Raw genomic sequence first — 26,776 nt, forward strand, 5'->3', positions numbered from 1 at the left:
TTGACCCCTGCCTGGCTGACTACTAGGGGTGGGGGAAAATATTGATACGTAGTAGTATCGCGATACTTTGCGTGGCGATACTGTATCGATATTTAATTATTTATAAATTCTTTAAAAAATAAATGTTATATATATATATTTTTTTGTATAAGGAAGTTGCATTGTTCATTTCAATACCTGTAATAGTACAGTAGTCCACACAGACACACACACACACACACACACACACACACACACAAAATCACAAAATACCATGCAATAAAAATTATTGAAGTGAGATGAAGATACTGAACTTTATTTTATTAGATAAAACATGTTGACAAAGTTTTACTTTGCAGTTGAAAAAAGGTAATATATCGCAATATTAATATCGCAATACTCAGCATATCGCAATATATTTAGTATCGCAATACTATCGTATCGTGACTCAAGTATCGTGATAGTATCGTATCATGAGGCCTCTGGTGATTCCCACCCCTACTGACTACCCTGTAACCCGTGTATCGACCCCTGCCTGTCTGACTATCCTGTCCCGCACACACCCTGGACTGTACAAGATTCTCCCCAGTGTAAATCGACCTCTGCGTGGATACCTGACTACTCCTTATTATTAAATATACCCATACTGGGTTTTAACGAGACCTGTCTGCCTTTTCTCTTTGTCTGCATATTTGGTTCAATATGCCGAGCCATGACAACTGTAGGCTTACTGAACAGATATTGAATAATGAATTGACAGAAGCATCATACAGATCCCCAATAGCTTGATTACTATTTCATGTTTCATGTCAAGGAAAATATATTATTTGATATTCATCACGCCTTTTTCGGGGGCGCGCTGCTTTGTATAAATGTCCGTTCTATATACCGTGAACTTTCATTCATTTGATCTTGCTCCGAGAGACGGACCCTTCTGAGAGATTGAGATAATACATTATTCTATTTGTATGCTGTTGTAGGTATGTTGATATTTATTTTGTTTAAATAAATTACCTACAGTATAGCCTACTAGTTATGTCTCCCGTTGTATTGGTTTGCCCTCTTGTGGACATAATGCGCAACAATAGATATTCGAATGGTTGTTTGTGTTTTTTTAGGTATAGTGTATAGGTGTATGTGTATGTGCATAAGTGGGGTGTGTGTGTGGGTGTTTATGTTTGACACCCACCCACGACAAACTGGTGTATGTAGAGAATCATTAAACCTGTTTGCTGAATGTGTAAAATGTGTGCGATTATTGTTTTGATGTGTCTGTGTTCCATGCATCTGGCGACAGGTGCAAACAGTTAGAGATGGAGGAACTGGGGAATGTGCTGCTCTGGCTGGTCTGAGAGCAACAGGCTGCCTGTGTGACAGTATGCTTGTGCACATGCACACATGCACCAATCAGGGGATGTTTAATCTCTCAACATGCCCGCGCACGGAACGCACAAAGTCACAGCACTTTGCGAGCGTCTAGCGGCTCGGGGCTGCATTTCTCGCCGAACATATAACATATATTCGGAAGATCTATTTGTTGCCGTTCGAACGCCACCTCAATCGACCAAATCCGTGCCTTGGTTCTTGAGTTGTATGACGATATGTCAGGCGAGCGTCTTTTTATGTGCACGCATCAGATGACCACCCCGGACGCCCAACGCTCCAGAACTGCCAATCATCCGCTGATGGCGAAAATGATTGGTCAGCGTTATAGCCAATGAGTGTAGCTTTCCAATGATACCCCACGTGGGTGGGTGCGAATAAGGGATCTAGGTGCAGGTTGACGAGCGAAAACCAGAAGTGAATCACATTTTGAATAAACAGCCGTGGATGAGGAAATGGCTTTTGGAGAGCTTTATTTTTTTTGGTGCACGGTTTACCCGGATCTCTCTCAAAGACCGATTTCTGAACGGATTCTTATACAATTTGGACCTGTACTACATAAGACTTCAGGCTATGGATATGCTGTGTTTTCCAGCTTATACTTATTTCTTTTTATATATATTTTTTGGGATATTGCAACCACTACAGAAAAATGTGAGTACACAAATTCAAGTTCAACTCAAGTTCAGACCTCTGTTACTTAGCACTAAAAGTGATTTTCCTTTTTTGCATTAGTAACTTGATTGATTGATTGATTGAAAACGTTATTAACAGATTGCAGAATGGGTACAATACAGCTCAATACACACAATTGTTAAGGGGATGCAGACCAGAGAAAGACTTTCATCTTGTTTACAGATCAGGGTCCCCCATTTTCAATTCATCAGGACATATATGACATACATGACATACAGATAGACAGTACTGCTACATCTATACATTTATGACGTACCAGATTTGCAAATACAGTACTGTTTGTGATACAAAAAGAGTCCAGAAAAGGGAGTATATACATTTGACGTAAAAACTGTACATTGGAGAAGGTTGGGGGGGGGGGGGGGGGGGGGGGGGTTTGGGTAGGAGGGGTTGGGGGGATGAAACACTGTACAACTGTAGAAGCAAAGCTGTACATTGGAATATTGACAACCATACTAATTTACTGTACATTGGAGGGGGTTGGGGGGGGGGGGGGGACACTGTACAAACAAGCAAAACTGTACATTGGAATATTGACAAAACCATACTAGGTAAATTACTGTACATTGGAGGGGGTTGGGTTAGGACATTTACAGGGGCCAGTTTCGAATTGCAGTCTCCCGTAGGTGTTCTTTGAGAGTGGTTTTGAAAGTGGGTAGTGATTCACATTCCTTTACAGCTTTTGGGTAGGGCGTTGTTGTGAAACGTGTTTAGTCCCTTGTTTGAGCCGAATCTGGGTTTGACATGATTTGTGGAGCTCCCTCTGGTGTTGTGATCGTGGTATTCACTGACCTTTGGGAAGTATTTTGACATGTACATGGGTACCTTGGTCGTGTAGTGTATCTTGTAGACCAGGCCCATTGCAAGTTGCTGTACTCTGTCGTCTACTCTAACTTCAGAATGTTATCTTTCAAAAGAGACCAGGCTCATGTGTGTATGTGTGTGTGTGTGTGTGTGTTAGTGAGTGAAATACTGACCCAAAACCTATTCCAGGTTTTAACATCCCTATGCTAATGTATCCTCTGTGGTGTGTGTGTGTGTGTGTGTGTGTGTGTCTCCTCCCTGCCAGCCGGTGAAATAACAACACTGGTCATGCCTTTTGCCGTCCCTCTTGTTGGTTGCCCCCGGTGATGCCTTGTCTCCTTGCCAACCCCACTGAGGCTGAAGGCCAGAGACCACCTGGCTACCCACTGATAAACCTCTCAGTTTCTTCTCTCTCTCTCTCTCTCTCTCTCTCTCTCTCTGTTTCTCTCTCTATCTCTCTCTCTCTCTGTTTCTCTCTCTCTCTCTCTCTCTCTCTCTCTCTCTCTCTCTCTCTCTCTCTCTCTCTCTCTCTCTCTCTCTCTCTCTCTCTCTCTCTCTCTGTTGGAGAAGAACCCAAAACCATGGCACCATCATATCTCTCTCTCTCTCTCTCTCTCTCTCTCTCTGACCCACTTCTCTATCCAGCATCCGATGCTGATTTGGCGGCATGGTGGTGCAGAGTTGGTCCCTTGACCAAGATACTGGCCTGGCATTACAACTGGAGTTGGTCCCTTGACCCAGGTACTGGCATTACAACTGGAGTTGGTCCCCGGGTGCCGCACTGACCACTGCTCCTAAATAGCTAGGGTCAAAGAGGACGAATTTCCCCAAGGGGATTAATAAAGGTACAACTTAACTTAACTTGTACCCAGTGTCACTGGATGGATGTCAAGTGTATCTGTCGAGGACACATTAAAGTACACCTGAGGACACATTAAAGTACATATGAGGACACATTAAAGTACATCTGAGGACACATTAAAGTACACCTGAGGACACATTAAAGTACATATGAGGACACATTAAAGTACATCTGAGGACACATTAAAGTACACCTGAGGACACATTAAAGTACATATGAGGACACATTAAAGTACATCTGAGGACACATTAAAGTACATCTGAGGACACATTAAAGTACAATCCAGAAAAAATTATGTGAATATTTACAGATGTTCTTGAAAAGTCGGACGTCGCTTTTGGCAATAATGTTTTTTTTGTACAACTAAAGCTTATTGAATCTAATTGAATTATGAGTAAAAAGGATATGTAGTGCAAAGAGGTAGAATGTTGGCCTCGCAAGCCAGAATAATCTGCCATGATTTCACAACGCAAGATTCGTCTGGCCTTCATTGAAAGCCATTTCAATCAGATGTATCTATAGATAGCACTGTATTTAGTTTTGTCTTCATTGTGATTAATGTAATCAATTAAATGTATTTAATAAAGAAAATCTTTATTTAGTCTACTTGCTGAAGACAGTCAGTATCTATTCTAATCTAAACCATACGCTAACCCTAACTAAACCTATGATCCAAAGACATAGCTTGTGTAGAGGCTACACTGATTTAAGTCATTTAAAGGATAGCTTAGACCAGTAGTTGTTACGATTCTGGTTCCTGACTACGGTCGGGAACCACCCACCTTCTCTGTCATCTGTCACCTGACTGCTGTCAATTGTTTTTCCCTGTCATTTAGTGCTGTCACTTAGGGGTTGGCTTCTGATTGGCTGTCACAGGGGTGTGTGTGGAATGTTGGTATTTGGTGGCTATTTAACATTCCTTTCCTCTGCTTGTCACTCGTCAGGTCTTCACTATAGGCGTTCGGAGATAACGCGGCCGGTTCCAGTTCTGGACCACCACTAAGCTCCATTATCTATTCTCTCGTTCCTTTACCTTTGGCATAGTATCCTAGTATTACTCTTTGTGTTCTTTACTATTAAAGTCGAACCTGTTCAAGAGTATACCTTCTCCGTCTCTGTGATTGCCTACAACAATTGGAACTCACCTACCTCCATCCTGACAGTAGTGGCACAAGAGCAAATTAATTGGATCGGTATTTGATTTAAAATATGGGGACGGAGGCTGTTATTTTTTAGGGAGGTGTGGCAGTTAGGTAGCTGTTGAAGTCCCACAAACAACTAGTGACACTTTTTATATTGACATCCTGTTACCTCTCTGTCTTATGTCACTTGTATGATGTACTATTATGATTATGATATATACTATTATAATTATGATTATGATGCACTTGTATGATGTATTATGCTGTACTGTACATGCAGGACCATGTATTATATATCTTGTATATTGTTCTCCAGGGCCTTCCGATCATTCCAATCCAATTCACATAGTACAACTTGTACTATAGGCTCTCTCTGTCACTTGTATGATGTGGTATATTGAGCATTTAACATGTATATATAGAGGATTAAATATAAGTATGTATTATAAGCTTGATAACAGGACAAGTAGGCCTCTGATCTAAGCACCAAATGCGCACTGAAAGTCAGTGATTTATGACGAATGTCTTTTTGTATTCTTCCTCCTACTTATGTAACCTGTATAACTATATAACTATAAAATATATACCTGTAACTTGTATAACTATACTATATCTTATATAACCCTAAAGAATGGATAGAAAAGAAGCTCTTGTTAGTTACTATGTGAGCTGCTGGAATGTGGATAGTGTGCTGACCTTGACAGTCAGTGAGGAGAAGGGAATCGCTTCTGCATGGTTTTAACCCTTGCAGTCCTGAGGCAGAGGGAGAACCATTATACACTTTAAAACTACATGTATGATGTATAAAACATATCAACCAATGTTTAAGTATATGAGTACTGTATTGTACATGTATATATATGCTATATCTATCTTTCTGTAAAAACTCAGACATTTGCAAACATGCATACGGTAATCATGACAGTGATGTATTAGGGTTTTCCCCAACACAAAGTAATCTGTTACTTTTCCAGTTACTGTAACGACTAGAAAGGGAGGAGGGTTCATCCTTACTGAATTGTGTGTTGATTGGCTGGTAGAATGACATAAATATTTTTAAACAAATAATAAGATGTCTTGATATGATGCAGACCTGGGTATATAAGGCTCTGCTCGCTCGCTCCGGGGGAGTTGGAGATCTTTTTAGCCCCAGGCAAAGTTGAGCGGTGTATGGAACTTAGCCTGGGTATTTTTCAGAGTAAAGTCCCTATGACAATACTCTGTTTTTAGATTCGAAGAGCTATGCTAAGCTCTTAGCTAAATCTTTTAGATGATTTTTACAAGAGAGTTTTTTATTGTTCTTTTAGACATTTTGTTTTTATATTATTATCACTGGATTGGACTTTTCCAAGACAGAATCTTTGTAACTTACTTTTTCTAATTAAACCAACTTTGTTAAAATACTTTTATCCAATTCGTGGACTGCGTTTCTTGTGCTGCTCTATCACGATGTTTCGAGACGCTGGCCGCGCCCTGCTTTCATCTGAGGTGACTATGTTCTGGTAGCCTGAAATGCAGATTAAATCAATTGCTGGTTACTGCTTTTAGCTAAGTTATATAAATGATATAATATATATATATATATATCACAATTTTTTGCTTGCAAGCACCAGTATCTCTAGATGCGACGGGCCTATCAGATTTGTGGGAATTTGAGAGTCTGGCCACTGCAGGGCCGGACGATCAGGCCACGGATGGGTCTGTCAAACTGATCGGAGGTTCTGGGGCTTGCAAATGATTATTAATATTATTACGCTAATATTACACTATTATTATTAAGTACTACCTATTACATAGTAGTGCTGTCAATATGACAATGCGTTCAAAGGAGTTTTCCCAGACATACATTCGGTTTATTACAAACAAAGAAGAGGTTAACAACTCTTCTACGCTTACAGTATATTTCATATGAACTGGATACAACTAACTAGTGACTATGAAATAAGCATGATTAGGATTAGTAATTGACTCGAGAACTTGGTGAGTTTAGCACCTCGCCGGGGGATATCGAGCGGCCACAGGGTTCTATCTCTAATATGTAGTGATGCACGATATATCGGCCGCCGATATAATATCGGCCGATATGGCAGTTTTTTTACACATCGGTATCGGTCCGATATCAAGATAGGGCCGATATTAAAAAAAAAAAAAAAAACATTTTTTTAAAATTTTTTTTTTATATATTTTTGTTCTTCTTTTTACATGTTTTGGCCTTAAATAGTTTCAAAATATCAGTAATTTCTGAAAATAAGTTACAAAAGTAAAAAAAATTATGCGTTTTGGAAAATAGCTCTTTATTTGATTATCATAAAAAAGTGTTTTCTATACAGAGATATCGACATCGGTAAATATCGGTATCGGCCAGAAGAGCAATATTAATATCGGTTATCGGTATCGGCCACAATTTTCACATCGGTGCATCACTACTAATATGAATTGAGATATATGGAGACACCTGTAGCTCTTATCAGTAGCCTACTTAACTTAGACGATACAATGCAGGACTAGAATAATCAAACATTCATTGTGTCATGCAGGTTCTTGATTGTGATCTTAATATTGGAGTAATAATGGAAAGGTGCAGAGCGCACACACGTTTCCCAAGGGGCAGTGAGCCTGGTCTAAAGGGACAGCTCGCTTCATGCACTGTGGACATAACAGACATGTGTCTATCATTTCATAATAGACACAGACCAGTGCGGACCTTCAATTTTAGAAGCTATGACATCTATCTATTCAGCCCTGCGTTCAACAGCATCCTCGCCATTCCTGTATGCCCCGGTCGCGGTAAAAACCTTAACACTAACGTTAGCTGCTAACATGAACTACAGTAAGCTAAGCTAAGCTAACCCTGGAAATGCTCACAGTGAAGAAATACTCCACTGTAATCAGGCGACATCAGTTCAGTTTAGTTTTTGTGGAGTTCCAATAGAGAAGAATGGGAGGGGCTGAGCCCGTCTCTCTCTCTCTCTCTCTCTCTCTCTCTCGCTCAATAGTCTCTCTCTCTCTCTCTCTCTCTCTCTCTCTCTCTCTCTCTCTCTCTCTCTCTCTCTCTCTCTCTCTCTCTCTCTCTCTCATTCAATAATTTGAAGTAGCCAAACGTTTATAACACTATAAAAACGAACTGGATAGTTGATGGTAATAAACATTTAACTTCATTAGCTGAAATATTGTAAAATCATTAAGTCTGCTATAAGCCATTCTCCCTTTCTCTGTGTGTGTGACTGTGCACGCGCACGCACACACGTCCCATCTCTTTGATCAAGAGGAGTTTGACAGTATTTACTGAGAATGGACAGATAATGTTGATATTTAAACACAAATAATAATAAATAATAAATGTATACATGATCATTAGGGGTGTAACGATGCATCGATTAATAAAAATGCATTGATTCTAATGTGACGATTCAACTGCATCGATTTGAAAATGTTAGAATCGATTATAATCGAATTATTATTTAATTTAAAAAAAATTTAATGTTTTTTTTTGTGTATTGTTTTTATTTACCTATAGTCCATTCATACTGAGTGAATCAGTTCCCCCAGCCACACATTTTTGGGGGAATTAACTGATAGAAAATTAATCGAATCGAATCGTGGTCAAATGAAGAGATTTCATGATGCATTGAATCGTTTCCTGAATCATCGTAATCGCGTTGTGAGGTTGCATTGTTACACCCCTAATGATCATGCAATGTTAAAAAAGAAATGTGTAGAACGGTTTGGGAGAGGGGGGTAGGGGGGGGGGGGGGGTTAGTTTGCATGGTGTGTTGTGTGGTGTGATAATGTTAAAATTGAGAAGTTTAGACTTGGTTTAGTCTTAGTTGTAGTTTTACAACAAATCTAAGTGAAATCATGCAAGATTCAACTGGCTTACGAAGATAGTAGAATGCTGCTTCGGGGATACTGAATCAAGAAATATGACAATAGTGAAAATATAGCTTCATTGCAGATATATAATGCAGATATGTTTACATGTCTTTTGTGGTGTCTGTAGTAATATAATAAAAAGAAATATTTAGATTTTTGCATCTGTATTTATTATTTTTGTTATTCTATTGTCATTATTGTTATTGTTAGTATTATTATAGTCCTGTGAAGTCATGTCTATTATTATTATTATTATTATTATTATTATTATTATTATTATTATTATTATTATTATTATTATTATTATTATTATTATTATTATTATTATTATTATTATTATATTATTATTATTATTATTATTATTATTATTGTATTGTGTGTTGTCATGTTTTGTTTTATATTTCATGTAAAAAAAAAAAAAAAAAAAACACTAGTCAGTAACGGTTTTAGATTAGATTTGCTGTAATTTAGGATGGGAGTAACATGTCAACATTTAGAAAAAATGATGGTGACTGGGACATTTAGGTAATGTTTACAGCAGGGTGCAGGATAGTTATAGTACTGGACTCCAAATCTAAGTGATCACATAAAAAAAATAACTGTTCACTCGAATTGCACACAGCCTGCGCATCTACCAAGTGACTATGATTAGAGCCGAGGTGACAACAATGTGATGAGTCTCTCCCATGAATCCACTACTGTCTCTCATTAAACACACACCCACACACAAGAGGGAGAGAGACAAGCGAGCACACAAGTGCAGAAACGTTATGTTAGCTAGAAGCCCATAAACGTTCATTCCCCAAAGGGTTGTTGGCAAATTGACACACAATCAATACATGCAGAGGGAGGGAGACAAGCGAGCACACAAGTGCAGAAACTTTATGTGAGCTAGAAGCCCATAACATTCATTCCCAGAAATGTTGTTGGCAAGTGCTCCTGAATCGAGGCCACCTCTAGCCCATTAGTAAATGCAATCCACTGTAACTAATGTTGGACTATAAACTAACTATCAGATCAATCTCTTACTAGCAGATAGACTTGAGATGAGAGGAGAGGTCTGTTGCTCCACTACTGCTGGCCCAAGGAAGTGGTTCTTGCCCTGCATCGGTTACACTGAAGGTGACTGAGGGAAGCGCTGCGAGTGTATTGTTCGTTTATTTGTCATTCTGTGTCGGGCTTCCCCTGCTTAAAGGTTACAGAAGGTAACTAGGGAAGCGCTGCACAAGTGTTTGTAATATCATCATGGCGTTATTGTGGAACGCATCTGATATTAGGTAGTATATAGTATTCTTGTTATTTTGATTATGTCACTGCTTTTGAATGCCACCTCTGCACCTTGGGAGGCTGGGCAATAAAGCAACACCAACACCTTTTATTCCGACTACGCCATCATTTGTGGGAGTTTGGAGGGGAGCGAAAAAGGACCCCATCACAGTTGATATTTAAACAAACAAATAATAATACATAATACATTTATAATTTGGACTATAAACTAACAGATCTATCTCTTACTATAGCAGATAGACTTGAGATGAGAGGAGAGGTCTGTTGCTCTACTACTTCTGGCAAACTTTACACTGGTTGATCATATATAGATGACCACCATTGATGAAGAACATATCACCAACAATGAAAGGCTTCACAGTGTAGGGCTGTACCTGACCCGATTTGGCAGGTCAATACAATGATTGGACGATTACCGGTAGTTTTATATTAAAAAAAATATATATATAATAATAAAATAAGAAATGTTGAATGTTGAATCTAAATCATTGTCATGCATGTAGTTAACATATTCAAGTGCAACAGAGTAATTATTTTGATAATTTAAAATCAATAAATCTGTTAAGACAACTGCATATGACGCCAGATGGCTGATTGAGCCGGCATGTGGATTTGTCGTAATCAGGTGTCGAAATAATGAGACTTCATCGTGGACTTCAGGAAGAGGACCTCTCTTGGACCCTCAACTCTTAGTCACTGGTCAAGAAGGCTCACCAGCGCCTTCGCCATGGATCAACTTCAGTTGGTCCAAAATGCTGCTGCCAGCCTACTCACTAGGTCCAAGAAATCATGCCACATCACCCAATTTGAACGTGTGCTTGACTTTGTACGTATATTTACGCACAGCTCTGACCATGCGTACCTGGCGCCCGGCGGTAGAATATTATTATTGCAACGCGGAAATAAGCTTCCGTGCATTACTTCCAACACTGGCGCGTGTTCTGTATGAACCGTAATTCATTATAGTTCATTGTAAAATAGCGACAGTAGTGTAATTATAACGGGCTCACGCGCGAACAAGAGGTTGGCCTGCTTGTTTGGCACGGGGGGGGGGGGGGGGGGGGGGGGGGGTAGACGCAGAACACCCACCTCCAAACGCGATTAAATATTGTTTCAAATAAAAAGCTAAATACTATTATTTTGTGTGTCATGTTTCCAAATAAGATTGGTCACAACTAAATGCTTTCTACTTTAATTTGTTGGTTAGAATAGATGACCTCCGTTGAAACTTCACTGAGACCAGTCTATTTGTGAGCTCCCGCTCAGACGTGATAATAATAATAATAATAATAATAATAATAATAATAATAATAATAATAATAATAATAATAATAATAATAATAATAATAATAATAATAATAATAATAGCTTCATTTTATATAGCGCCTTTCAAGAGACCCAAGGTCGCTTTACATAGATAGGGGGGGGGATAACAATGTAACAAACATAGTGGACAGACACAACATATAAATATGATGATGGAATTCAAGTTCAAGTTTGTATTGATCACATATAGGCAGGCTACACATGGCGTAGGCTACATCATACATGGCAGTGAGATTTATTGTTCTTGTATATGCTCTTGTATTATTGTTTATATAGGCTACCTAATACCGACATCAAAATAGATTGTATGCCTCTACAAATCATTATGCAGGTAGAAAATTTACGGAAAATCCATCGCGATTTGGAATAAAATTGAGGAGAACTTTAATCCCTGGGTATTAATCTAACGAAACGGAAAAAGGCAGTCATATTCCAGCACGGTCTTTATTAGTGTTTGCGCTGCAATGGTTAATAGATATCATATCCGACATCACCGTACGTGTACACGTCTCTGTCAGCCTGTCGCGTATTTCTCTCATAACATGCTTCGCTCGGCTTAGTCCACTTTTCCACATTTCATGGGGGTGTTCCATTACCGTATATGGTTAATTACGGGCGGTGCTATATGCAAATACCGTACTTAAAATCGTGCGTACACACATTCTAAATTCTGTGCTTAAGAACGAAAATAGAACACTTTCTACGCATTGTTAATAAATGAGGGCCCTGGTGTTCACCTACAGAGCCCTCCATGGGAAACTTCGGGACGATTCAAATGTTTCCTGGGACGGTGGTGAAAAAACACAGACACACACACACATGGACACACAAACACACTGAAAAGGTCAGCACTGCAGGATACACTGAAAGGTTAGAAAGGAAACACACACACACACTAAAGATGCACTGAAGTTCTGTTACATCATATGTCTTCTGATATGTTCTCCATACACACACGCAGGAGGAGTGCAGGTCCTTCCTCAGAAGACAAGAGGACACTTACATAACTGTCCTTTTTCCTGAAAGTTAATGGACTCTATTATGCATTCACGAGCTTAACAGAACCTTTTAGGAAAAACTGTTTTTAGCTTTTCATTATGTGTGTTGCACACACACACGCACGCACGTGCACACACACACACACGCACACGCACACACACACACAGCAACTCAACTGTGTTTTTGTTTGCCGAGTGGTGTCAGGGGTGTGATGCAACTAAGACAATAGAGCAGGACACACACAGACACACAGACACATTAAATTATGCAATATCCCATCCTCGACAAGGGCCAGGACCTCTCTTCTTGTCGTGAGAAAGGGGAGAGGGAGAGAGTGTGTGGGAGAGAGAGAGAGAGAGAATTTTGGTCCAAGTTTCACGTTGGAACGGAAAATGTACACCGCACCCACTTCCTATAAAATGCTGTACTCCATAGACTCACACGCACAACACAAGCATACTACAGACACACACACAGACATGCACACAGACACACACACATAGACACACACACATAGACACACACACACACACACACACATAGACACACACACACACACACACAAACACACACACACACAAACACACACATACACACACACACGCCCCTATGGTTTAGCTAAATAAATATCTTGATACTTTAAGGGAGACACATCTGCTTAAAACACACACACACACACACGCTCTCTCTCTCTCTCTCTCTCTCTCTCTCTCTCTCTCTCTCTCTCTCTCTCTCTCTCTCTCTCTCTCTCTCAGACACACATTCTGCTTTCTGCTTCTCAAAGCATCTCACCCACTGACACAATTAACATTCCAGAACCCTCCCGCATTCCACAATCCTCCCAGAGAAGAAAAAATATTCTCCAGCAGGGACAGGAGGCTGGAGCATAGCTGTCTGCTTGGAAATAACTGGACCAACAAGGTCTCCATCACGCCAGTCCTTGGTCGTTTTAGTTTAGTTTATTTAAAAAAAAATTTATCTATCTTTTGTTCTCCCTTTTTTCCGTATTTTCTCCCATCCCAATTTAGTTGTTATGCCAATTCCCTTCCTGGTCATTGCGCGCATTTGCCCCCTACTGTCGGCCTAGGGAGGGTGAAGACTATCACATGCCTCCTCCGATACAAGTGGAGTCAGCCAGCCGCTTCTTTTCACCTGACAGCGAGGACTTTCACTGGGGGAATGTAACGTGTGGGACAGGGATGGGAATTGATACGATTTTATCGATACGATTCCATTATCAATTCTGCTTATCGATCCGATTCTTTATCGATTCCCTTATCGATCCCTGATCAATTTATAATTTAAATAAATAAATTGGAAATGCAACAGAACTAAGCTGGTTAGAATAACAACATGCAACTTGACATTTTCTTATTGTCATTTATTGTTGAGCCCCCATGTCAGAAAAATACAAAAACTGTAAAAAAAAAAGAAAAAAAAATATATATATATACACTGCAATGCATTTTTTTATTCTTAAACTAATTGAGCCAAAGTTGATAACAATATCACAAAAAAATGTGTGTTTTACACATCTTTATGTAATGGTATGTTTAGGCGTTTTTCCAAACATTTGTCAGAGGAGTCTACCTCTCCTCAGTCCCCTCTCCCCCTCCCCAACTAATCTCTTGTCACATACACCCCCCCCCCCCTTCTCACACAACAACAGATCAACACCAGATCAGAGCAACAACAGATTAGCGCAATTTGCACTCCAGAGAGGGAGGCACACGTTCATTCTCTGACGTATGGTACACTTTACCGCTTTTGCGGCTTCTTTGTCTCAGAAAACCAACTCAAGTAAGATGTCATTCTTTTCAGAATGTCATTGGCTACACAAACGGTCAATCATTTTCAGCGTCAGTGGTGATTTGTCCGGTCATTGAGAGGCGAAACCAGAGGTGGTCACTTTTTCTAAACTGACGCTCGTTGGCTGTTTGGTTTTATAACCCGAGATTGGAAGCATGTAATAGGTCAATCAGTGTGTCAATCAAAATGCAGCCATTTTAGCTTTCAAGCGATGTGTTGGTTGAGTGGCAATAACACAGTGAAGTACAGTGTGTTAAGGTCAACATGATGCTTCTGTGTGACCTGTCCCCGCTATTTAATGCCGTGGCAGCTAGACCAACATACTTCCACCGCCAAGCTACTAGGTAACAGTACTGCATGTCTGCATTGTGTTGCACTCTTGTCTATAAAGACACAATGTAATCGTTTTGTTGTAACAAATCGTGTTTATGAGGGAAAGACACTTGCAATCATGGCCGTGGATAGCGAGGTGTATAAGATGGACATGGTTTCGTTGGACGAGGAAGAGGTGCTTTTGTAACTGTCTGTGAGACTACTGAACAGGGCAGCCCAGGGCAGCTGCAGCCTCACTGGTAGGCTCTTTGGCCTACGCCACTAGCGGCCCTACCCTCGGCAGAGCAGCGGCGCCACTTTCATCTTTTTATGTTTTTTTTTTTTTATGTTTTTTACATTTTTGCTTTGTAACTCTCTTACATTAAATGTTTGACAGAGTGATGATGGTTGTGTTGGCTTCACTACAAACCCAAAGAATGGAAAGCTGCCAAACCAAACCAACGGAGATGAGCTTCATGTGAAAAGAAACGGTCTAAACTAGGGCCTGAAGACCCACTTTGCCTTCCAAAACATTCAATCAGGTGCATTCCACATGGGGAAATGGGAAGTAGGGAAGGGGATTACATGCCTGCATCATATAAACAACAACATTCATTTTGGACCCGCACATTCTTTTTTAAATAATAAATAAATTAATCAATATTTTTGGTGGGGACATTCTTTTTTATTCTGCACCTTTCTAAAAGCTCTGTTGATTTATTTGAATGATTACTCTATCTTTTTGAGCTATAGCAGCTTTAATTGTCCAATGTTGTTAATGTTGTGGTAAATCCTTTATCTAAAGTGAAATCCTATCCATCTAATGTTGTTAATTATTTTGTAGAAAATGTTTTTCATTGAATCTAAACATTTTCAGTCAGAAGAACACAGAGGTCACTGGAGCTCTTGCCTTTTCCTGCCTGTTCTCCTCATGTTCTCTCCGGGGATGACAGTGCGGTCCTCAGTCGGATTTGAACTGACCACATTGTACAATGGCATATACTGTAACCCAGCCCACAGGGCCACAAGGACCCCCCTGAACCAAACCTCCCTGAGAAAACAACACGTGTGCAGGAAAGTAAGGTGTTCACAGGTCTTTAGAAAGTCTTAAGTGGTTACAATATCAGTAATTTGAGTTTCGCAAGGATTGGAGTTCCAAAGACTCTCTACGAAGTACGAACACACAACAACCTCTATGTACTAGTGCAAGGCTACTTTCAGCATTGGAATTCATTCAGAAGCCTTATAATCTGCAACATTCTCATATAAATAAATGTCTATTTTGCCACTCTCCATCACAGAAACACAATAGTGATTCTACCTATTTTCTCGGCTGTTCTAAACAGTGGTGTCTGGTAGGACATTCCCCGGAAAATCATCTGGCACACAGGAAGTGATGTGTTTTATATCACCAGCAGTAACAGCACAGTGTTTCCCACAGGATTTTGTGAGACTGTGGTGGGTGAACCTCGGACCCTCTAAGGGGGTCTGGGGTCATGCTCCCCCGTAAAAATAAATTGTACATTTGAAAGTTAAATGCATCAATCTGGTGCACTTTGAGAGCAAAATAAAGAGGCTAGATCTATGATGAACTTTGTGCTCAAAACACAAAATCGACTAGAGCAGTGCTTCCCAATCCTCTCCTTGAAGCACCCCAGCCATTCCATGTATTTGATTCAACTTAACAAGCCCTTTCTTAGTTGAATCGGTGTGCTGGTGGTGGAATTTAACAAATACATTGAACGGCTGGGGTGCCTCGAGGAGAGGTTTGGGTACCACTGGACGTTACCTGTGTTGACATTTATGTGAGGATTGGCCCATTCCCCGCCACACGCTTCTTCAAGGTACTGTGATGATTGGTCCATTCCCCGCCACACGCTTCAGGAGCGATTACCAATTTCCATCACGCACCTGTTGTAGTTTGTAATTAGCGCTCCAGAGGCTTCATATACTCGGGCCTTCTATCAATCGTTGTCGGGTCGTTTTGGATTACTACTGCTATTGCCTGTTCCCCCCCGTTGTTGTGCCTCGTCTACTTCTTCTCCAGGACGTCTTTGGAAGTCGCCGCTGATGTATATCTCGATCATCCGTTGGAGCTGTGCCTCGTTGCCCGCTTTACGCGTTTGCGCTTTGGTGAGTTTTTGGAGACAAACCTTTTGGATTATCTGTTTTTTGTGTGTTTGGATAACACTGAAGAAATACTGTTTTTGTTTTGTACTGGACTCAGCTAATTTGTGTGTTAGGATAACACTGAAGAGATACCGTTTTTGTTTTGTACTGGACTCAGCTAACTTGTGTGTTGGTACACCGAAGATCAAGTCACTTGTGATTTATACTGGACTCAGCTAAGGAGGACTGAACTGCACTGCCTGTGTACAGTTGGATTGATTATTGACCACTCTCTCTCTCTCTCTCCGTTTCCTCCCCGAGTTTGATCCGGCAGTATCTGCAGAGCCGCAGAGGTAGTGGCGCCTACGCCGATTCCCCACCTCTAAACCGGGAGGATCTGCAGAGCCGCAGACAACTCTGCCGAAAGCATTCTCCTTTTTTGTTAGTTCTGATTTGTTATTTGGCTCATTTTTGATTCTGTAATAAATACGCCCTAGTGTTTGGCTAACTCTGAACTACCTGTCTGTGCCGTGCTGTTGGGGTCGGTTTCAAACCATAACAATTTCTTTAGAAAATAAAAAGATATATACTGGATTACTATTACGACTACTACCACTGCCAATACTACTGATACATCCCTATTGGCAAACTTCATATTTATATATATAAGAAGAAAAAAATAGATTTAATACTAAAATAAATATTTTCGGTTCATTATAAAACTGTGGCTGGCCGCCACAGTCTAGGTAATTAGTGGGAAACACTGACAGCAGTTTGTTTGGAATTAATATAGGATTAACTCAGTATTGGATTTTAAGGATTGCCACTTTAATAAGCAATGTCACATTGTAGTTGAGTTGAGCAGCAGGTATAAGAGCAGTGTGTCTCTCTGAGAAATAATTCTCTCTGAAAAACAATGACACCCACAAACATACGTTTGAAACAGGCAGGGAAAGTCCTGGGAAGGAATCTGTGATTTGTGCAAATAAAAGGGTGTAGACAAAACTCCACTGGTATCTGTACAAATAAAAAGGACGAAGGCCAACAGCAGGGATCAGAGCAGTGGTTCTCAGAAGGGAAGTACAGCTCATGGCATGCAAAACAATGTCCCTACTGTATGTCACTATGTTGTTGCTATGTAAACAAAATGACTGGCTAGTCAAGACTAATGGGAATTCTTCTACCACTGTCTCTCTCCATCCGTTCCTCCACTGTCACTCTCTCTTTCTTTCTCTCCCTCTGTCTCCATCTCCTCTCTCTCTCTCTCACTCTCTCCCCCCTCTCTCTCTCTTTTGACGATGGTTTTAGTTTTCCGATGCAACCCTGGGAACCCCACTTTTTGTATTAAAGCTGCTGGTGCCTCTTGGAGTCCTTTGTTGCAAGTGCATGGGCTTGAAAAGTTGCCATAATCAGGTTTAATTTTCATGTAATAAAAAAAACCAACAACATGTAATTATAAAATGAAAGCCTATGAAGGATGGACTGAAACCTGGCTCTGTGTACTGAGCGTGCAAGACGTGTAATGATGTAAAGAAAAAAGATGGTCAGACAAGACAAACCAGTACAGGACAATTACTGTCCAGTTAGGAACGACCACACAACTCAAATGACTGTGGGTTAAGAACAAGCAGGGGAACAGAATGGGGAAGAGGGAAAATGAATACTGTACACGGTTGTGGTAAATATAACATGTATCAGAATGTTTTATAAACTCCCCATACTGTATAAACTCTGAACTCCATTGACTATACTCTCTGTTGCCCATATTGCACGAACTCGGTTGCTGAATCTACAGACTTCACTGTCTACACCGTAATTATAACTACCTACCTCAAACTATAGTCTACCCATATAACTCTGTATGATATCCATGTACAATATACTGTATATACCTTATATATATTTATACACATATGTCTGAATATACCTGCATATATTCATGTTTACATACCTGTATACTATATCTATATCTGTATTTATAAAACGGATAGCTCAAATCAAGCAATCTCATTGGTTCATAGCTGTGGGATATTGAGCATAATCCACAGCTACGATTCGAATTCCTTTTCACTCTTGGCATTCGTTTCACAGACAAATTTAAGGATTTATTTAAATTTAACTTCTCCCCTTTGTTAAGCAAACTGCATAAAGACTTTGAACGATGGTCGCTATTACCCCTGTCCTTAACGGCACGAGTCAACTCAGTTAAAATGAACTCCCTGCCAAAATTCTCATACCTTTTTCAATGTTTACCCATCTTTCTCACACAAGCATTCTTCCAGAAAATTGACAGTTTGGTGTCGCAGTTCATCTGGAATAGGAGAGTCCCTAGGCTCGGTAAAGCCCTCCTACAAAGACCAAAGCCTCTGGGAGGGATGGCTCTGCCCAATTTTTTTAATTCTATTATTGGGCAGCCAACTTTAGAGCACTACAACATTGGGCAAGGTTTGAAGACACACCTTCATCCCCTGTATGGTTGCTTTTGGAATCCTCTTCTTCCAGCCCTGCCTCACTGGCTGCTCTGGCTCACGCACCTCTACTGTACCTTTTCCCACCTCTCCCTACTCTAAAAATATCATTGTCAAATCAACACTCAGGATATGGAATCAGTTCAGACGACATTTTGGTTTACAATCTTTTTCTTTACTAGCTCCAATTACAGCTAACCCTGTTTCCCCCCCCCCCCCCTCTGTGATGGATAGAGCTTTTCTCTCCTGGTCCCCTCTTGGTATTAGAACGTTCAGTGATTTATATATAGAAAATATTTTTGCATCATTTGAACAACTGTCTGACAAGTTTTCTCTTTCGAGGTCACATTTCTTCAGATACTTGCAAGTCCGCAGTTTTGTACGTAATATCAACCCACAGTTCCCCAAACTCCCAGAAGCCACTATTGACACTTTACTAAAGCCTACACTGGTCACAAAGGGTATCATATCTGTCCTGTATGGCTTGATTTCCTCACTGCGTCCTACCTCATTAGAAAAGATCAGGAGCAGATGGGAGGAGGACCTGGGTGAGGACATCACAGAAGACCTGTGGGAGGATATTCTACACCGGGTCCACTCCTCTTCAATTTGTGCCAGGCACGGACTGATCCAATGTAAAATTGTTCACCGTTCACACTTTACTAAAGTCAGGATCTATGGCAACATTGATCCCACCTGTGACAGATGCCACCGTGCCCCTGCTACACATAGTCACATGTTTTGGTCCTGCCCTTCCCTGCATAACTTTTGGTCTGAAATATTTGAAACTATCTCAAATAGTATTGAGATCCCAATCAGCCCGACTGCCATAACTGCTTGCTTTGGTGTCTCTATCTCCCCTACTACTCTGTCTCTGCCACGATATAAAGCTGACCTGGTGGCATTTGTTACTCTCCTGGCTAGACGTCTCATTTTACTGCATTGGAAGTCACCCACTCCTCCATCTCACTCTATGTGGCTCAGGGATATTTTGCACTTCCTTAAGATGGAGAAAATAAGGTGTGTCATAAGGGGTTCTACAGCTAGATTTTATAAAACATGGGGTCGTTTCTTTACCTATGTTGGAGAACAAGGTTCAATCGACCCCCCATAAATAATGCTCACTCCTAGCCTAGCACAGTCCAGTCGATTGACCTATCTACATGTGCAAATGTAACCGATGTCTACCTTCTTATTAAAAAAAAAAAAAAAAAAAAAATGTGTTCCATTCCTCTATTCCTGCTGTACAGTGCTTGTCCTGAGTGTACATATCTGTTTAATTGACTGTATGTCCGAAACAACATCTATATTTATTTTGTGGTGTATTCTCTTTAGTCTATATATTCAACAGACCTATACTTTGACTACTTATACGTAGCCATGTGCAATATGTATATTATTTAGATTCAACAGACCTATATTCTGTTTATTTATACATAGCTTTGTGCAATAGGTATATTGTTTATCCAACATACCTATATTTTGACTAACTATATGTAGCTTTGTGCAATATGTATATTGTCTACATTCAACAGACCTATATTTTGACTACTTATATGTAGATATGTGCAATACGTCTGGCATATATGTGTACAATTTGACCTTGTGCTCATCTCATATTGCAACGAAAAAACTTCAATAAACAAAGTTTTGAAAAAAAAATTATTCCTTTTCACAAAATCATGGTTTAATCAGTATCATCGTTAGCCTTGTTAAATGAGACGGTCTGGTCTACGGAGGAGACTGGGGCTGACGCATACAGATTGGTATCACTGTACATAATAATACTCTAACACTGGTACATACATCACTTATATATATTTCAATTTAATCACTTGTACATTATATATTGTTATTACATGGCGTTTTAACATTCGCCAAAATGCTTGATTGTGATTGGTCAATAGCGCTCGGTTGCCCCTAACAGCGTTCTATTTCTCGATAATTCACCGCTGTCAGGTGCAACGCGCAATAATGACCGCTGTTAGGGGCAACAGAGCGCTATTGACCAATCACAATCAAGCATTTTGATCGCAGTCACGAAAGCTAAGCTTTACCATATGCACAGCTGCACTACATCAGGTGCAATCAAGTCCACACACCTGCCGGCGATGACAGAGGAGCAACAGAACAACTGCGTCTGCATTTGATCTCGTCTTGTCGATGGTGTAAAATGAATTAATTTGTTAGTAAGTCCGGACAGAAACGACTGGCCTCAGGAGAGTTACTGCTGTACTCCGGACACGAAGAGGACAATGCCTCCCACACCCAAGGAGTAGCACTGATGCTATCTAAAACAGCACAGACGGCGCTCATAGGATGGGAAGCCCATGGTCCAAGGATCATCACCGCATCCTTTCGAACCAAGAAGAAGAGGATCAATATGAACATCATACAGTGCTACGCTCCTACCAATGACAGCGAGGAAGCAGACAAAGACCAGTTCTACAACAGACTGCAGTCCATTATAGAAAAGCACCCAGAGAGAGACATCACAATCCTGATGGGAGACCTTAATGCCAAGATCGGAAGTGACAACAGGGGGTACGAAGATATAATGGGAAGACACGGATTGGGGGCCATGAATGAAAATGGGGAGAGGCTGGCGGACCTGTGCGCTATGAACAACTTGGTCATTGGCGGCAGTGTTTTTCCCCATAAGAACATCCACAAGGCCACTTGGGTATCGCCAGACCACATAACCGAGAACCAGATTGACCATGTCTGTATCAGCAAGAAATTCAGGAGGTCCATGCAGGATATAAGAGTAAAGAGAGGAGCAGATGTGGCTTCAGACCACCACCTTGTCGTAGCCAGCCTGAAGCTGAGAAAGAACTGGATGTCGGCACATACAACACGACACAGGTACAACACAGCTTCCTTGAGAGACGCCAGTAAGCTGGAAGAGTTCAGAGTAACACTCAGCAACAAGTTCCAAGTTTTACAGGAGCTGTTGGAAGAGGACGAGTGCACCCTGGAGAACAGTTGGAAGGAGATAAAAGAGGCAGTAACGTCTACCTGCCAGGAAGTTCTTGGCCCCAAGAAGCACCAGCACAAGGAGTGGATCTCAGGGGACAGTCTGCGAAAGATCCAAGAGAGGAGGGAGAAGAAGGCGGCAGTGAACAACAGCCGGACAAGAGCAGAGAAGGCCAAGGCACAAGAAAGGTATGCAGAAGGAAACAAGCTAGTAAAGAAGAGCATCAGAGCAGACAAGCGAAGGTATATGGATGACCTGGCAACAGAGGCAGAGCAAGCAGCAAGAGAGGGGAATATGAGAGAACTGTACAACATCACCAAGAAGCTGGCAGGAAAGTACAGCAAACCAGAACGACCTGTGAAGGACAAAGAGGGAAGACCGATAACAACGGGAGAGGAGCAACAAAAGAACAGATGGATGGAGTATTTTGAAGAACTTCTAAACCGGCCAGCACCACAGAACCCACCAGACATCGCACAGGCTGACACAGACCTACCCATAGCCTGCAACGCACCAACCAGGGAAGAAATTAGGAAGGCTATCAAGCAGCTGAGGAACGGAAAGGCTGCAGGACCAGACAACATCCCTGCGGAGGCACTGAAGTCAGATATAGAAACCACGGTGAAGATGCTCCACCCACTCTTCATGAAGATATGGGAGGAAGAAGACGTGCCAGGAGATTGGAAAGAGGGCTATCTCATCAAGATCCCAAAGAAAGGCGACCTTAGCAATTGCGCAAATTACAGAGGGATCACACTGCTATCAGTGCCAGGGAAAGTTTTTAACAGAGTAATCTTGAACAGGATGAAGGACCTCATCGATGGACAACTCCGCGATGAGCAAGCTGGTTTCCGCAAGGACCGATCCTGCACAGACCAAATTGCAGTGCTGCGCATCATCGTGGAGCAGTCGATAGAGTGGAACTCGCCCCTGTACATAAATTTTGTGGACTATGAGAAAGCCTTTGACAGCCTAGACAGAGAGACCCTCTGGAAGCTTCTCCGACATTACGGGGTGCCGACCAAGATTGTTTCCATCATCAGGAACTCCTATGAGGGACTGACATGCAAGGTGGTCCACGGAGGGCAGCTCACAGAGGCATTCCAAATGAAGACCGGGGTCAGACAAGGTTGTCTGCTCTCGCCCTTCCTCTTCCTGCTGGCCATTGACTGGATAATGAAGACCTCCACAGCACAGAGAAGGTACGGGATTCAGTGGACACCTTGGACGCAACTTGACGACTTGGACTATGCTGACGATTTGGCACTACTGTCGCACACCCAACAACAGATGCAGGAGAAGACCAACAACGTGGCATCCACTTCCGCACAAGTGGGACTCAACATCCACAAAGGCAAGACTAAGATCCTCAAGACCAATGCAGCAAACAACACCAACACAATCATGCTGGATGGCGAGGCTTTGGAAGAAGTTGAAGCCTTTACCTACCTTGGCAGTGTTATTGACAAGCAGGGCGGCACAGATGCTGACATTAGAGCACGAATAAGGAAAGCACGTACAGCATTCGTGCAATTACGGAACATCTGGAGCTCAAAAGAACTGACTTCCAACACCAAAGTCAGATTCTTTAACACCAACGTCAAGGCAGTCCTATTATATGGAGCAGAGATGTGGAGAACTACAGCTGCAACCATCAGGAAAGTGCAGGTCTTCATTAACAGCTGCCTGCGGAAGATCATCAACATCCGATGGCCAGACACCATCAGCAACTGCGAACTCTGGCAGAGAACAAACCAGCTGCCCGCAGAAGAAGAAATTAAGAAACGCAGATGGCGCTGGATAGGCCACACCCTGCGAAAGCCCGCAAGTACCATCACCAGACAAGCCCTAACATGGAACCCGCAGGGCAAGCGGAAAAGGGGCCGCCCGAGAAACACCTGGCGCAGAGACCTGGAGGCAGACACCAAGACCATGAAGATGACCTGGAACCAACTGGAGAGAACAGCTCAAGACAGAGATGCTTGGAGATCACTTGTTGACGGCCTATGCCCCAGAAGGGGTAGCAGGCGTAAGTAAGTAAGTAAGTAAGTTAGCCCTGTAATAAGCGGGATAATGTATAGCTATACTCGGTCATTGTCGCAAAATAATTGACCTCCACTGCGTTTAGAACACCGTGTCGGTCAATTATTTTGCGACAATGACCTCGTACAGTAGCTATACATTATCCCTTACTTAAAGCACTTTACCTTTGCACTCTGGTTAGATGCCAACTTATTTTTGTTGTACTATACTTGTGCTGTACGATGACAATATATTCTGAATCTGATCGAATCAAATTTAAAAGATATATCTGACTATTTGTATTGCATGGATGTAAATAAATCATTCCAATGTGTGTGTGTGTGTGTGTGTGTGTGTGTGTGTGTGTGTGTGCGCGCGCGCGCGCGTGTGTGTCCTATCTTCTGTGCAGGAGAGGCAGATCCAATGTCCTGAAATTGAAACGTCTCCTCCACACTGATTTTACACTTTTAGCTTGCCATCAGACCCTCGATATTAGAATGAGATGAGGCAACTTACTAACTTTTTCTATTCTATTTTGTTTGTGTTGGCGACAGTGGCTCAGGAGGTAGAGCGGTCGTCTGGTACAATCTGAAGGTTCACGGTTCGATTCCGGCTCCTCCTGGCAGTGTGTCAAAGTGTCCTTGAGCAAGACACTTAACCCCTAACTGCTACCGATGAGCAGGTTGGCACCTTGCATGTAGTTGGTGTGTGAATGTGTGAGTGAATGGGTGAATTTAAGGCATAAGTTGGATAAACGCGCTTTGGATAAAAGCGCTATACAGTATATAAATTCAGCTCATTTACCATTTACCATCTATACTAGTCTCAGTGTGTGAGTCCTCAGGTGAGAGTGTTGTGGCCCCTCTGAGTGTGTGTGTGTGTGTGTGTGTGCGTGTGTGTGTGTGTGAGTATTGTATGTGTGTGTGTGTATGTGTATTCTTGTATGTGTGTGTGTATTGCATGTGTGTGTGTGTGCATTGTATGTGTGTGTGTATTGTATATGTGTGTGTATTGTATGTGTGTGTGTGTGTGTGTGTATTGTATGTGTGTGTATTGTATGTGTGTGTGTGTTGTGTGTGTGTATGTGTGTGTATTGTATGTGTGTGTGTGTGTTGTATGTGTGTGTGTGTATGCGTAATTGCGTATGTGTGTATTGTATGTGTGTGTGTGTGTGTCCTACCGTCAGCCTCATTCTGCGGTTCCTCAGGCGACGGAGCGTCGCGGCCCCAGTCACATGTTGCAGTACTGACCTCGACCACCAGGAGTCGTCGCAGAGACACCAGGTCGGCGTCCTTAAGCCCCGCCTCCAACTGGCGCACCACACCCTGCCCTGGCTGACTGGTCACCACAGTTACCTGGGAACGGGCAGAGCAGAAGGCCTTCATCAATCAGCATGGTTACCTGCTGTAAATACTATGTTAAATATCATCATATCGTCATCACTACCATCAGGGATTTAAAAAAATAGTATCTTTAGAAACACTTTAAAAGAAGGAGGTACTGTATAGTTTAGATACAGTAAGAGTTAACATTGTAAATTGTATATTGCATAGTAGTGTATATAAGAACCAGTTTCTCAGGAACCTAGCTTGTCTTTTTCCCCCCCATGCATATATTGTGTCTTTTATTTTCCGATGCCTATTTTATTCTATTTTATTATTGTATTTTGCACAATCAATGCGGGCAAGGCCACCCGCATTTCACTGTATGCCCTGGTATGTAGGCCTATGTGACAAATAAACCTCTTGATTCTTGATTATTGAGGGACAATGGTAATAATAATAATAAAATAATAATAATAATAATAATAATAATAATAATAATAATAATAATAATAATAATAATAATAATAATAATAATAATAATAATAAATAAATAAATAAGAACTAAACCCAATCACGCGGATATAGCAATAGTGGAATGGACAGTATTAATATTCCATATACCGTCTTGCTCTCTAATATTGTTATTATTTATTGTAGGTTTTAATTATTTCTTACATTGCTTACTGTGCACATTGTAAGAGCCAGTGGAGAAACATTCCACTGCTCATCTTACTGTTCACGAGTTGAACCCACATGTTACGTTCTGGACACCGACTGTGGTCGGTGACCACCCACATTCCTGGCATATGTCACTGGGCTTGTCACCTGTCCTTTCCCTGTCAATTAGTGCTGTCACTTAGGGGTGGTTCCTGATTGGCTGTCACGGGGGTGTGTGTGGAATGTTGGTATTTGGTGTCTATGTAACCTACCTGTCTTCTGCTTGTTCATTGTCAGGTCTTCACTAATTGCGTTCGGGGATAACGCGGACGGTTCTACTCTGGACCTCCAATAAGCTCCTATTTACCTTATTCCTACCTGTGCTATTTAGCACTTGTCTCTCTTAGAATTTACTCTGTGTTCTTACTATTAAAGTCGAACCTGTTCAAGAGTAAACACTCTCCGTCTCTGTGATTGCCTTCACCCATTGGAATTCACCTACCTCCATTCCTGACAGAAGACCTGACCATCAGAATTCCATGGAGGCCATCATGGAGATGCTCCAGGCGCAGGGAGCAGCCCAGACACGGATGGAAGAACATCAACAGCTGGTCAGCGCCGAGTTAGTCCGACTCAACGGGATCGTCGGCTCATCCCAAGCGGTGGCGCAGTCGGCGTTGGCCACAGCCCGACAAGCCCAAGAAGGAGTGGCTGGTGTTCAGTCGGCGACGGGAGAAGCAGCGGTC

At 41.5% G+C, this 26,776-nt stretch overlaps 1 protein-coding gene across 1 annotated transcript in view; it reads right to left on the reverse strand.

Annotated features, from left to right (window-relative positions):
* The window catches only part of m1ap (meiosis 1 associated protein), a gene marked incomplete at both ends in the record, with an annotated part of 226,913 nt that overhangs the window by 166,386 nt on the left and 33,751 nt on the right, over nucleotides 1-26,776 (reverse strand). Inside the window, one exon of the mRNA XM_084336968.1 lies at nucleotides 25,229-25,403. Coding sequence (XP_084193094.1) covers nucleotides 25,229-25,403 — 175 coding nt within the window. The remainder of the gene's footprint in view (nucleotides 1-25,228; nucleotides 25,404-26,776) is intronic.

The sequence above is a fragment of the Notolepis coatsorum genome, assembly GCF_963971535.1.
Source record: "Notolepis coatsorum genome assembly, chromosome: 1".
Classification (NCBI taxonomy): domain Eukaryota; kingdom Metazoa; phylum Chordata; class Actinopteri; order Aulopiformes; family Paralepididae; genus Notolepis; species Notolepis coatsorum.